This window comes from Melanerpes formicivorus, unplaced genomic scaffold (genome assembly GCF_026170545.1).
Source record: "Melanerpes formicivorus ecotype bairdi unplaced genomic scaffold, bMelFor1.0.p_v2 SCAF_4, whole genome shotgun sequence".
Lineage (NCBI taxonomy): Eukaryota > Metazoa > Chordata > Aves > Piciformes > Picidae > Melanerpes > Melanerpes formicivorus.
The window spans coordinates 39,251,319-39,263,980 of NW_027142356.1; the positions used below are offsets into that span (position 1 = coordinate 39,251,319).

The following is a 12,662-nucleotide window of genomic DNA, read 5'->3' on the forward strand; positions in this document are numbered from 1 at the left end:
GCAAACTAAAGCTGCTGAGGGTCTGCACTCTTCCACAGGCTGAGGAGCTGTGCCTCACCCAATGGACCAGCCACAGCCACAAAGCCTTCCTCAGCACTCACTCTGGGGATGAGGATGAGCAACTTCCTTTCACAGCACTTCCACTCTCTGCATCATTTCATCACTGTCACTGTTGCAGGCACTCAGAAGGTGAATTGCAGCTCTGGATCAGCGAATCAGGGGTGGGGAATGCAGTCTGCAGCCCTCTCTCCACTGGCACAGCTCTGAGGTTTGCATTTGCCTTTGCTTAGCAGAGCTGCAGTGGTTGGATTGTAGATGAATGAGACTGACAAGATCCCAGCATGCCAGAATGGTTAGTATGAGTCACAGGATGTGAGGGGCTGGAAAGGGCCCTGGGAGATCATCCAGGGACTCTCCTCAGGGTGGCTGCAGACAGGCCAAGGGGCAATGGTTTGAAGCTGAGGCAGAGCAGGGTCAGAGTGGAGCTGAGGAAGAAGTTGTTGAGCAGGAGGCTGCTGAGCCTCTGGCCCAGGCTGCCCAGGGAGGCTGTGGCTGCCTCCTGCCTGGGGGTGCTGAAGGCCAGGCTGGATGAGGCCTTGAGCAGCTGAGTGTAGCTGAGAGGTGTCCCTGGGCATGGTGTGGAGGTTGGAGGAGCTGAGCTCTGAGCTCCCTCCCAGCCTGAGCCATGCCAGGATGCTGTGTGTCAGAACCACACTCCAGCCATGGTTTAGCTCCCCCCAAGGTCCCTTTGGCTTTGTTGCACTTTTGAGTCTATAAATATCTTCCCAGTGTGCTTTTGCTGTCCTGCTGAAGGTGTCTGCAATAAGCTCATCTGTCTGCTGCTGTGCTCCAGCCAGGGCAGCACTGTGCCAGGGCAGCACTGTGCCAGGGCAGCACTGGGATGCACCCCAGCTGGAGAGAAACAAATGAGCCAGTACTGCACAGGGCAAACCCTCAGCTTTGGAATGCTTCTGTTGTAATGAGTGGTGGCAGGGATGGTCCTGCTCTGGCAGGGGGCCTGCACTGGGTGATGCAGAGGGACCTGGGCAGATGGGCAGAGGCCAGGGGCAGGAGATTGAACACATCCAAGTGCCAGGCTCTGCACTTTGGCCACAGCAACCCCATGCAGAGCTACAGGCTGGGGTCAGAGTGGCTGAGAGCAGCCAGGCAGAGAGGGACCTGGGGGTGCTGGTTGATGGTAGGCTGAACATGAGCCTGCAGTGTGCCCAGGCAGCCAGGAGGGCCAGTGGCATCCTGGCCTGCATCAGGAAGAGTGTGGCCAGCAGGAGCAGGGAGGTCATTCTGCCCCTGTACTCTGCACTGGTTAGGCCACACCTTGAGTCCTGTGTCCAGTTCTGGGCCCCTCAGGTTAGGAAGGAGGTTGACTTGCTGGAATGAGTCCAGAGAAGGGCAACAAAGCTGGGGAGGGGTCTGGAGCACAGCCCTGTGAGGAGAGGCTGAGGGAGCTGGGGTTGCTTAGCCTGGAGAAGAGGAGGCTCAGGGGAGACCTCATTGCTCTCTCCAACTCCCTGAAGGGAGGTTGTAGCCAGGTGGGGGTTGGTCTCTTCTCCCAGGCAGCCAGCACCAGAACAAGAGGACACAGTCTCAAGCTGTGCCAGGGGAGGTTCAGGCTGGATGCTAGGAAGAAATTCTTCCCAGCAAGAGAGATTGGCCATTGGGATGTGCTGCCCAGGGAGGTGGTGGAGTTCCCAGCCCTGGAGGTGTTCAGGAAGAGCCTGGCTGAGGCCCTTGGTGCCATGGTTGAGTTGATCAGATGGTGCTGGGTGAGAGGTTGGACTCTGAGGTCTTTTCCAACCTGGTCTGGTCTGGTCTATTCTATTCTATTCTGCTGCACAGACAGCTACATCTGAGATCATGTAACTTTGTGGCTGCCTCAGCTGGCAGCCCTCCCCGCTGGGGAAAGGAAGCTGACCCTGTTTTCCTCAGGGACAATGTGTGTGCAGTCATCTCTCCAGGTGTGTGCTGCTCTGTGTGTGCTGCTGTGGCTCTGCTCTGGCACAGAGGCACTGTGCCTGCAGCTGATGCTCCTTAGCACTAGATTTGGATGTCTTCTGCACCAGCAGCCTTGGTGGGAAGTGTGACTGGCCCTCTGGCAGAGCTGTGCACTCAGCCCCAGGGGCTGCTGCTATCTTTATCCATGAGGGATAAAGAGAGAGGAAGGTTTGATGCTGATGCTGAGCATTTCCTTCTGATCCCCAGCACCTTGTCCCTGGCTGCTGTGAGGCATGGCACAGCCTCAGGGGGTGAGCTCTGCAGAGCTGCTCTCAGGAGCTGTGTAGCTGGCTGCTCAGTTCCAGTGCCCCTGGCTCTTGCCCAGCTTTCCAGGGCCTTGTGCAGCTTGGCTCCCTCTGCCTCTCTTCACCTTTTCTGTTGCAGTTCCCCTCTCTTTGCCAGCACAAGCAAAGCCCTGGAGCTGCAGGCCTCTGGGGTTAGAGGTGAGAGCCTGGCACAGGCTGCCCAGGGAGGTGGTGGCAGCCTCACCCCTGGAGGTGTTTGCAGCCAGGCTGGATGTGGCTGTGAGCAACCTGCTGTGGTGTGAGGTGTCCCTGCCCATGGCAGGGGGTTGGAGCTGGCTGAGCCTTGAGGTCCCTTCCAACCCTGACAGCTCTGTGAGTCTAGGTCACTAAAAAGCCAGGAGTCTTGATTCCTGGCAAGGAAAGCAAATGATGTGACCAAACACTGCTGCCATGCTCCCCAGCTGGATCTGTGCCCCAGGACTGCAGCAGCAGCAGCAGCAAGGCTTCCACAGCCTTTGCCTCTTTAGTAACACCAGGGGTGGGGGGCAGGAAGATGCAGCACAGAGGGGGATCTAAGGTGACCAGCTGAAAGTCCAGCAACCTTCCAGAGGCTGCCCTCATCCTCCTCCTCCTCCCCTGGGGTTAATCTACCTGTTGTGATCACCAGCTGTGTCTGAGCTGTCAGATCTGCTCCAGAGCTGCTGTGCTGCCTCCCCAACAGCCTGGGGGTCCTGGTCAGCTGTGTCTGAGCTGCCAGGCCCTCTCCAGAGCTGCTGTGCTGCCTCCCCAACAGCCTGGGGTCCTGGTCAGCTGGGTGAGCAGTGCATGAAGCAAACCTGGGCATCCACTGGATGGCAGTTTGGAGGCAAGTGGTGGAGCAAGGAGCAAGGCTCATCCTGTGCTGGGGCAGCCTGAGGAGCTTCCTGCAGTTAGGAGTGTGGGCAGTGAGAGCTGTTACTCACTGCTCTTGGTCCAGAGGCAGAGCAGGAAGGGATCTCCACCTGTGTCACAGTGCAGTGGAAGTGTGCCACACTTTCAGCCTTTTCTTCTGCAAGGAAAATAAAGAGAGGGAAAGGCCTGGGGAGCAGGTAGAGTGCTTCCAGGGCTCCAACTCCCAGGCAGAAAGACAGAGCATTGCTACCAGCTACTCTGTCAGGGCACTGCAGGAGCTCTTTGGTGCTCCAGTGAGAGCAGTGTGGTTGCCAGGAGACTGTCAGTTCCTTTGGGAAGGTGGTGCCCTGCAGCCAGGCACTGCCAGCATTCCAGGTCAGAGCACAAGCTGATGCCCTGCAGCCACAGCCCTGCCCTCTGAAAGAATGTCCCTGCCTGCCTTGCTGAGGGGAAGCAAAGGCTGCTGCTGCAGAGCCAAGTCCTGCCAGGATGGAATCCTGAACCTGGGGGGCAGGTCAGTGCTCAGCAGGAAAGCAGTGCTCCAGCAGGCTCCTCTAGGCTGGGCCCTCTGCTGGCTGTGGTGGCACCCATGGCCAAGGACAGGCTGCCAGAAGTGCTCTTCCTGACCTTAAAGGGAGAGTGCCCTCCTGCAGCCCAGCAGGCAGGGAGGGGAGCCTGCCCCTGGGCTCTGCCCTGCTCAGACCTCACCTCCAGCTCTGCTGTCCCCAGCAGCAGAAGGACACAGAGCTGCTGGAGAGAGCCCAGAGGAGGCCACAGAGATGCTCCAAGGGCTGGAGCAGCTCTGCTGTGAGCACAGGCTGAGGGAGCTGGGGCTGTGCAGCCTGCAGAGGAGAAGGCTCTGGGGGGACCTCAGAGCTGCCTGCCAGCACCTGAAGGGATCCTGCAGGAAGGCTGCAGAGGGACTTCTCCTCAGGGTGTCTGCAGACAGGCCCAGGGGGAATGGGTTGAAGCTGAGGCAGAGCAGGGTTAGAGTGGAGCTGAGGAAGAAGTTGTTGAGCAGGAGGCTGCTGAGCCTCTGGCCCAGGCTGCCCAGGGAGGCTGTGGCTGCCTCCTGCCTGGGGGTGCTGAAGGCCAGACTGGATGAGGCCCTGAGCAGCTGAGTGTAGCTGAGAGGTGTCCCTGGGCATGGTGTGGAGGTTGGAGGAGCTGAGCTCTGAGCTCCCTCCCAGCCTGAGCCAGCCTTGGCATTCCTTTGCCATGGAACTCTGGGTGGCAGCAGGTCAGCACCAGCAGCGTTCATTGCTCCACAGCTCAGAGCATGTGTTTGTGTGGCTTTGATTAGGGGTCATGGCTGAGGCCAGATGCCTGTGGGTCCCCTCTCGTCTTTGCTTGGAAGGTAGCTTCTTAACTAGCCCCTAAGTGGAACAGAAGCAGTGGAGTAGAATAGAATAGAATAGACCAGACCAGACCAGACCAGACCAGGTTGGAGGAGACCTTCAAGACCATTGTGTCCAGCCTATCACCCAGCCCCACCCAAGCAGCTAGCCCTTGGCACCCGGCAGGTGGCCAGCAGCCCTCAAGGGCACGTCCCAGCGCCAGGGCTGCCAGTGCCTCTCTCTCTGGGTCCCAGTGGGGTCAGTGCAAGGTCACTCTTGGACAGACTTCAGGCCTCGTTTCTGCTCTGTGCTGCCTTGCCCCTGGGCGGTGCTGAGGTGCCCGAGTCCCCCCTGCAGGAGGCTGCTGCGCTGTGCTGAGGCAGCCCCCGCCCGCAGCCTCGCCGGTGGCAGCGCCGAGCCCTGGAGCGCAGCAGCACGGCCGAGGGAGGGCCACGAGGCAGAGCATTCCCCCTGTGCACACCTCCCTCTCTGCCCTTGCAATCCCTGCAGGGCTGACACCTGAAGGGAAGGTTATGCAACCCGAGCAGAGCGCTGGGTGCTTCACAAGCTGCGTGGGAGAATCTCCGCAGTGGCAGAAGCAGTAGCTCTGAGCCCGCTGGGGCTGGAGCTGCCCTGCAGCAATCCTCTCTTTCCCCCAGGAAGGCAGCAGTGATCAGCTCCAGAGAGAGGCTTCCCAGTGCAAACCACCTGCAGCTCTGGGTCTGCTGACTCACCTCAATGCCTTCCCTCTCTCCTCACAGCAGCACTTCTCTTTTGCAGCACACTGGAGAGAACTCCTGGAGGAGCTGCCCCTAGCCGTGCTGACAGCCCCCAGCCAGCTGCCTCCAAGGGCTCTAGCAGGAGATGCCTGGTCACTGCCATGCCTCACTCCATCAGTGGTGGCTCTGCAAGCTGCCCCCATGTGAGTCTTCATGCAGGTGAGCCACTCTGGCAGAGCAGTGTTTAATGCCTGGGGGCTGTCTGGGCTTCTGCAAGGCCCTTGGCACAGTCCCCCACAGCATCATGGAATCAGACTGGCAGGGCTGGAAGGGACCTCAAGGCTCAGCCAGCTCCAACCCCTGCCATGGGCAGGGACACCTCACACTGCAGCAGGTTGCTCACAGCCACCTCCAGCCTGGCTGCAAACACCTCCAGGGATGAGGCTGCCACCACCTCCCTGGGCAACCTGTGCCAGGCTCTCACCACCCTCATGGGGAACAACTTCTTCCTCACAGCCAGTCTGAATCTCCCCTCCTCTAGCTTGGATCCATTTCCCCATGTCCTGTCACTACCCAACACCCACAAAGTCCCTCCCCAGCTGTCTTGGAGCCCCCTGCAGATCCTGGAAGGCCACAATGAGGTCTCCTGGGAGCCTTCTCCTCTCCAGCCTGCACAACCCCAACTCCCTCAGTCTGTCCTCACAGCAGAGCAGCTCCAGCCCTCTGCTCATCCTCCTGGCCCTTCTCTGGACACCTTCCAGCACCTCCAGATCCTTCCTGGCACAGAGGCTCCAGAGCTGGCCCCAGAGCTCCAGCTGTGGTCTCAGCAGAATCCCCTCCCAGGCCCTGCAGCCACACTTCTCTTGCTGCAGCCCAGGATGCAATCAGCTTGCTGTGTCTGCTCCTTGGCAGCATGGCATGCAGCCTGGGGGAGCAGAGCTGGCTTCTCTCTGGGGGTTGTGTGGGAGCCCTTCTCATGGGTCTGGGCACTGGGACTCCATGGCATCAGCTGCTGCTGAGGCACACCTGGCACCGGGGTTGCTTACCCTTTGGGAGGCCAAAGGTGCAGATGAAGGTGCCAGGTGAACTCTGAGGCTCTGCACTACAGTGGTGATGGGTATTGGCCTTGCTGCTTAGCCTGAGCACTAACAAAGTTCCTCTGAGGACCTTCAGTAAAGCCCAAGATGTTACAGAAAGTGTTGATAAGAGCCCAGGAGTAGCTGCCAGACAGTGTCCCAGAGGAAAGAACCTTCCTGAGGTTCACACCCCTCTGCTCCAGCCCAGGATTTGATCCAGCAGTCAGGAGGTGCTGGCTGACAGCTTGGGCTTGGTGATCTCTGAGGTCTTTTCCAAGCTTATTGATTGTATGATTCTCTCAGGATGCCTTGTGGGCCACAGGGGCACACTGCAGCATGGCAGCTGATGGCCAAGAGACCATTGCTGCTGGTGCCTGAGGAAAAACCAGTCCCATCAGCCCACCACTCCCAGGCTGGCTGCATACCCAGCTCTGGGAAGGTTCTCTTGTGGTTTTCCTGCAGGGAGGCATGCTTATGTTCAAACCTGTTGGGCACTGAGACAAAAAGGCCAGCAGAAGGATTGGTCAGGCACGTCAGCTGCAGGTCCAGCCAGCTTCAGCCCAGTGCTTGCAATTCTGTCCCTGCCCTGCATGCCACAGCAAGCAGAGGCTGGAAAGGAAAGAGTCAGCCCACATTTCTGAAAGCCTTTTCCTGCTTTGAATGAGGCTCTGAGGTGCTTTAAATAGCAAAGCCTTCATTAGGCCTTTTCTGCCCTGCTCTTCAGCAGCCCACTTCTGTCTGCTTTAAACAGGCCACATCCAAGAAGCTTTCTAGCATGACAAGGCACTATCAGAGCAGGCAGGGCAAGAGAAGCAGCATTCCTTGTTCCCTGGGCAGCCCAGGGAGGCTGTTCCCAACTCTGCTAGCATCATGCAGAGGGACTCAGCCACACTGGGAGATGATTTCCCATGGTAATCAGCTACCTCCTTTCCATCATCAAAGAAGGCAGAGAACCACTGCCTGCTGCCTGCCTGGAAAGAGTTAAACCTGAGGAGTTCTTCCAGATAATTGCACAGAAATGAGGAGATGAAACTTGAGCACAGCACAGCTGAACTCAGCACAGGAAGGACCTGGAGCTGATGGAGAGGCTCCAGAGCAGGCCATGAGAATGCTCAGGGGGCTGGAGCACTGCTGCCACCAGGCCAGGCTGAGGGAGCTGGGGCTGTTCAGCCTGCAGAGGAGAAGGCTCCAGGGAGACCTCAGAGCTGCCTGCCAGGACCTGAAGGGCTACAAGGAGGCTGCAGAGGGACTGTTTGCAGAGGCCTGCAGGGACAGCACCAGGGGCAGTGGTTTGAAATGAGAGCAGAGCGGACTGAGATTGGATGTGAGGAACAGGCTCTGCACCAGGAGCTGCTGGAACACTGCAACAGGCTGCCCAGGGAGGGGGTTGGGATATCCCTGCAGATATTCAAGGTGAGGCTGGACAGGGATCAGGGCAGCCTGCTCTAGCTGGGGATGTCCCTGCTGAGTGCAGGGGGGGCTGGGCTGGATGAGCTCTGGAGGTCCCTTCCAAGCCAGAGCACTCTGTGCTGCTGTGGAAGGTAAAACTGGTTGCTGGAGAGCAAACATTGGATGCTGTACCTTTGGCTGAGCTGCCACAGGAAGCTTTGAGAGGAAGTTCACAGAATGGGGCAAGGCAGGAAATTGACTGCCTCTGGCAGAGAGCAGAGTGCAGGTGAGACAGAGGGCAAAGGAGCACAGAGGGCTTGCAGGCTGCTGGAGGTGCCATAGTGCTGCTGCCTGGAAGCTCTGCTCCTTCCAGTAGCCATCTGTCTCAGGGCACCCCCAGCCTGGCATCTGCCAAAGCCCATCCATGTGGTGAGGTCTCAGCACTTAGGGCTGGTGTCCAGAGCAGGCAGCACGTGGAGCTTGTCCTCAGCTAGCTTCTGGCAGACATGAGCCAGAGGTGCTGTGCCTTGGCAGGGAGATCTGCTTTGTCCTGGTAGCTGCACTTCAGCTCTGCACTGCTCAGCTCTTTGATTCCCTTCCTGGAAAAGCCTAATCCCTTTATTAAATCCTCCTGTTCAGGGAGTCAGTGCAGCTGATTGTCAGTGCTGTGACACAGGGAGCTGGAGAGAAGGCTTAGTGCTTGTGCCTCTACCCTGAAGTGCAGGGAGAGGTTCCCTAGCCTGGGCTCTGGGCCAGCCAGCTCCAGTGGCCAGGGTGCAGAAATCACAGTCTCACAGCATCACCAAGCCTGGAAGGGACCTCAAAGAGCATCCAGGCCAACCTTCACCACACACCTCATGACCAGACCATGGCTCCAAGTGCCACATCCAATCCCCTCTGGAACACCTCCAGGGATGGGGACTCCACCACCTCCCTGGGCAGCACATCCCAATGGCTAACAACTCTCTCAGGGAAGAACTTTCTCCTCACCTCCAGCCTGAACCTCACCTGGCACAGCTTGAGACTGTGTCCTCTTGTTCTGGTGCTGGGTGCCTGGGAGAAGAGACCAACCCCCACCTGGCTACAAACCTCCCTGCAGGTAGCTGTAGAGAGCAAGAAGGTCTCCCCTGAGCCTCCTCTTCTCCAGGCTAAGCAACCCCAGCTCCCTCAGCCTCTCCTCACAGGGCTGTGCTCCAGACCCCTCCCCAGCTTTGTTGCCCTTCTCTGGACACCTTCCAGCAGCTCAACCTCTTTCCTAACCTGAGGAGCCCAGAGCTGGACACAGGACTCCAGGTGAGGCCTAACCAATGCAGACTACAGGGGCAGGATGAGCTCCCTGCTCCTGCTGGCCACACTGTTCCTGCTGCAGGCCAGGATGCCCTTGGCCTTCTTGGCCCCCTGGGCACACTGCTGGCTCATGCTGTGTGCTCTGACTCTGCTCAGCCAAGAGTTAGGTGCTGGAGTCAGAGCCATTAGGCCCTTGTCAAGACACCCACAGGCAGGCAAGGCCAGGCCAGATCAGCTGGATCCCAGTGGCCACTCCTCACCTCTTCACCTTGCACCTTTGTGGCAGGAGGCTGTCCCTGAAAAACCACCAGAGGGAGGGGAAGCTGCAACACAGCTGTCAGGCTCTGAATGCAGGCCTGTAGGGAGCTGCTGCTCCTCCCAGAAGTGCTGAGAGCTCCTGGGGAAATGTGGGAGCTGCTGGGAAGCTGCCCCACTGCTGGGAAGCTGCCCCACTGCTGGGAAGCTCCCCCACTGCTGGGAAGCTGCCCCACTGCTGGGAAGCTCCCCCACTGCTGGGAAGCTGCCCCACTGCTTCTCCTGGCTCTTCCTGGGTCCTGTGCTTAGGGAACACAGTGTCACCATGAAAGTGCTGATGGCTCTGCAGAGGCTTTGCTAGGGGACACCTCTCTGCTTAAACTGCTTTGAGCAGCAATCAGCCCAAATGGGACAGCTCCCTGTGTGCCTTGCAAAGAGAACAAAACGTTGGCCACATGATTTTGGCTTGCAAACAAAAGAAGAAACCTGCCAGAACAACACTAGTGACAGCCAGGATTACTCTTTAGGTCAGGCAGCAGCACCCTCCTGAGGGTCAAAGCCAGCAACCTTCTCTGTCTGCCTCTCTGCTTGTGTTCTCTTCCTTGGGATGGTCCCTGCTGAGCACTCTGTAGCATAGAGCCCTAGAATCACAGCATGGCTCAGGTCCTGCAGCTGGGCTGGGCCAGCCCCAGGCACAAATCCAGGCTGGGTGCAGAGTGGGCTGGGAGCAGCCCTGAAGAAAGAGGCTTGGGGGTGCTGGGTGCTGAGCAGCTCCCCAGGAGCCAGCAGTGCCTCCTGCAGCCCTCAGGCAGCTGAGTGCTGGCTGCAGCCAGAGCAGTGTGGGCAGCAGGGCAGGAGAGGGGATCCTGCCCCTGGACTCTGCTCTGCTCTGACCTCACCTCCAATCCTGCCTCCAGCTCTGCTGTCCCCAGCAGGAGAAGGACACAGAGCTGCTGGAGGGAGCCCAGAGGAGGGCACAGAGATGCTCCAAGGGCTGGAGCAGCTCTGCTGTGAGCACAGGCTGGATGAGGCCCTGAGCATCTGAGTGTAGCTGAGAGGTGGCCCTGGGCCTCCTGCCAAAAGAAGCATCAGGAACACTAATGCAGGCCAAGCAGTTTGCTGTTGGTATGAGCAGCAGCACGAACAGCCCATCATCTGAATCCAGAGTGAACAGCCAGTAGCTGCCATTGCATGGCTTGAGACTCTGAACAGTTGAAGGGAATGCAGGGAAAAGGCTGCTGAAGAGACAAAAGAGAAGGAAGTTGATTTCCTTGCTTTAAGCTGCTAGAGTGAGGAGGGAGAGGACCTGTGGAGGTGAGAGAAACCTCAGCTGAGGGACTGGAGAGCCTACAGAGCCTGAGGAGATCAAAGAAGCCCTGGTCTCTGCAGGAGCACTTTCCAGCTTGAGGAGCTGAGTCTGAACACAGCAGAGCACCTCCTGTTCCCCACAGCTTGTGGGACAGCTGGCCAAAGGAGTGGGGAGAGCCTGTGAACAGAGCCAAACCTGCCAGCACAGGCCAAGCAATGTGCTGGTGTTGGCTGCTTTCAGCTGTTTCTAAGAGGAATGCTGAAGCCACAGTGGCTGCTGGCAAATCCTTTGATCTCCTGTGGCACACAGATTGTAAACAATGTAAGAGAAGAGGCAAAGTTTGTGCTTTCCAAAGAAAGGTAGGAGGCCTGCAGCTTCCTTGACCCAGGCAAGGCCCAGGACCTGTGTTCATTGCCCAAGCACACTCTTCTCTCTCTGGTTGCCCTCTTTTACCTTTCCTCCTCTCTAAAGCTGAGTTTAATTCCTGCTGGGGACATCCAGTGCAGTTTTGTTGTATGCTTCAATTCCTACCCAACTGCCAGAACACTTTGGGGAAGCAGAGCTCTGCTCTCAGCCACAGAGAGCAATGTTTGTGCTCCAAGTGCCTGCCCATGTGCCATGCCTGCAGTGCTTCTGCAGAAGCAAGAAGTTCAAGGTTCCCTCTGACTGTCTGGTCCTGCAGAGACTGCCAGTGAATAACAATTAGGCTTGGTAAGGTAAATAAACCCAGCTCTGCTTCCCTGCATGCCAAGCAGGGGCTCATGGCTTCAGGATGCTGGGATGCAGCTCAGGGGCCAACAGTTTGCCAGCCTAACACCTCCAGTGCCCAGTGGCAGCAGTCCTGGAGCGCTGTGCTCTGTTTCAGCATAGGTAGCACAACAGGATGGCATCTTGTTTCTGTTTGGCACTGTGATGTTGCTCACAAATGCTTTGGCTGCCACAGAGCAACACCACAAAGCCCCAGACAACAGCAAAACACCCAACCAGACACAAGGAAAGAGCAACTACTGCTGCTGCTGCAAACTGACATTGCAAAGGGAGAGCAAGGCTGATCACAGAGTCACAGAGCTGTCAGGGCTGGAAGGGAGCTCAAGGCTCAGCCAGCTCCAACCCCCTGCCATGGGCAGGGACACCTCACACCACAGCAGGTTGCTCACAGCCACATCCAGCCTGGCTGCAAACACCTCCAGGCAGGAGGCTTCCACCACCTCCCTGGGCAACCTGTGCCAGGCTCTCACCACCCTCCTGGGGAACAACTTCTTCCTCACAGCCAATCTCAATCTCCCCACTTCTAGTTTTGCTCCATCCCCCCCAGTCCTATCCCTCCCTGACCCCCCAGGACCTTACTTAAGCAAGGATGGCAGACAGGGCACCCTAAGGAGCCCAGCATTTCTGTGCAGGTTTCTTTGCTCTGCTGCTGCATTCCAGCAGAACTGTGTTTCATGCAAGTTTTCTGCTGCCCCATGGCAGCTGTATCTCACTGCAGTGTCTGAGAGGGGAAGCAGGACTGCCACTCTCTGGTCAGCTGTGCTTGCTTTCCCTCTTGCCACAGCCACACTGAAGCCAGGAAGGCTCAGAGTAGTGAGGTGAGCATGAGCTGTCCTGCAAAGCTTGTTTCTAATGCTTGAGCATTAAACAATAGTGCTCAGCACTTCTGCAACTTAATGCCCTGTAAGCTTCAAAGGGCTTTGCAAACCTTGACCAGTTAATCCTCACAGCATGGCAGGCTCTGAAGGCCACACATTGAAAACCCCTCACAGTCTGAACTTGCCTGCACACTCAGCCTGTGTCCTCCCAGTGAGGAGTCTTTCATTTGGCTGGGCTGTGGCAGCTCTGACTTGCAATGAATCAGTTCTGCTTTCTTCCCCCATTCAAGCTGCATCAGTTCTACCCTGCAGCACAGCTCAGCACCCAGCGTGATCAGCACAACACTGGGGGTGGTTTAGAGTGCAAAGGAACCTTGCAGTTCCTTCCCCTGAGTGAGCTGAGCCCTCAGAGACCCCCCTCACTTAGGAAATAGTCTTTTCTAGCCCAGATCTTGGCATTTTCTTGTTCCAGGGGAGGAAAGAAACCCAAACCATGAAAAACGTGAACAGTTATTGCGTGAGCCTGCCTACAAGTCCCCATGAAATGGAAATGCT

General features: G+C 57.6%; 1 protein-coding gene across 1 annotated transcript in view; it reads left to right on the forward strand.

Annotated features, from left to right (window-relative positions):
* The window catches only part of LOC137440958 (homeobox protein MIXL1-like), a 34,426-nt gene that overhangs the window by 17,888 nt on the left and 3,876 nt on the right, over window positions 1-12,662 (forward strand). The window contains exon 4 of the mRNA XM_068137765.1: window positions 5,267-5,408. Coding sequence (XP_067993866.1) covers window positions 5,267-5,408 — 142 coding nt within the window. The remainder of the gene's footprint in view (window positions 1-5,266; window positions 5,409-12,662) is intronic.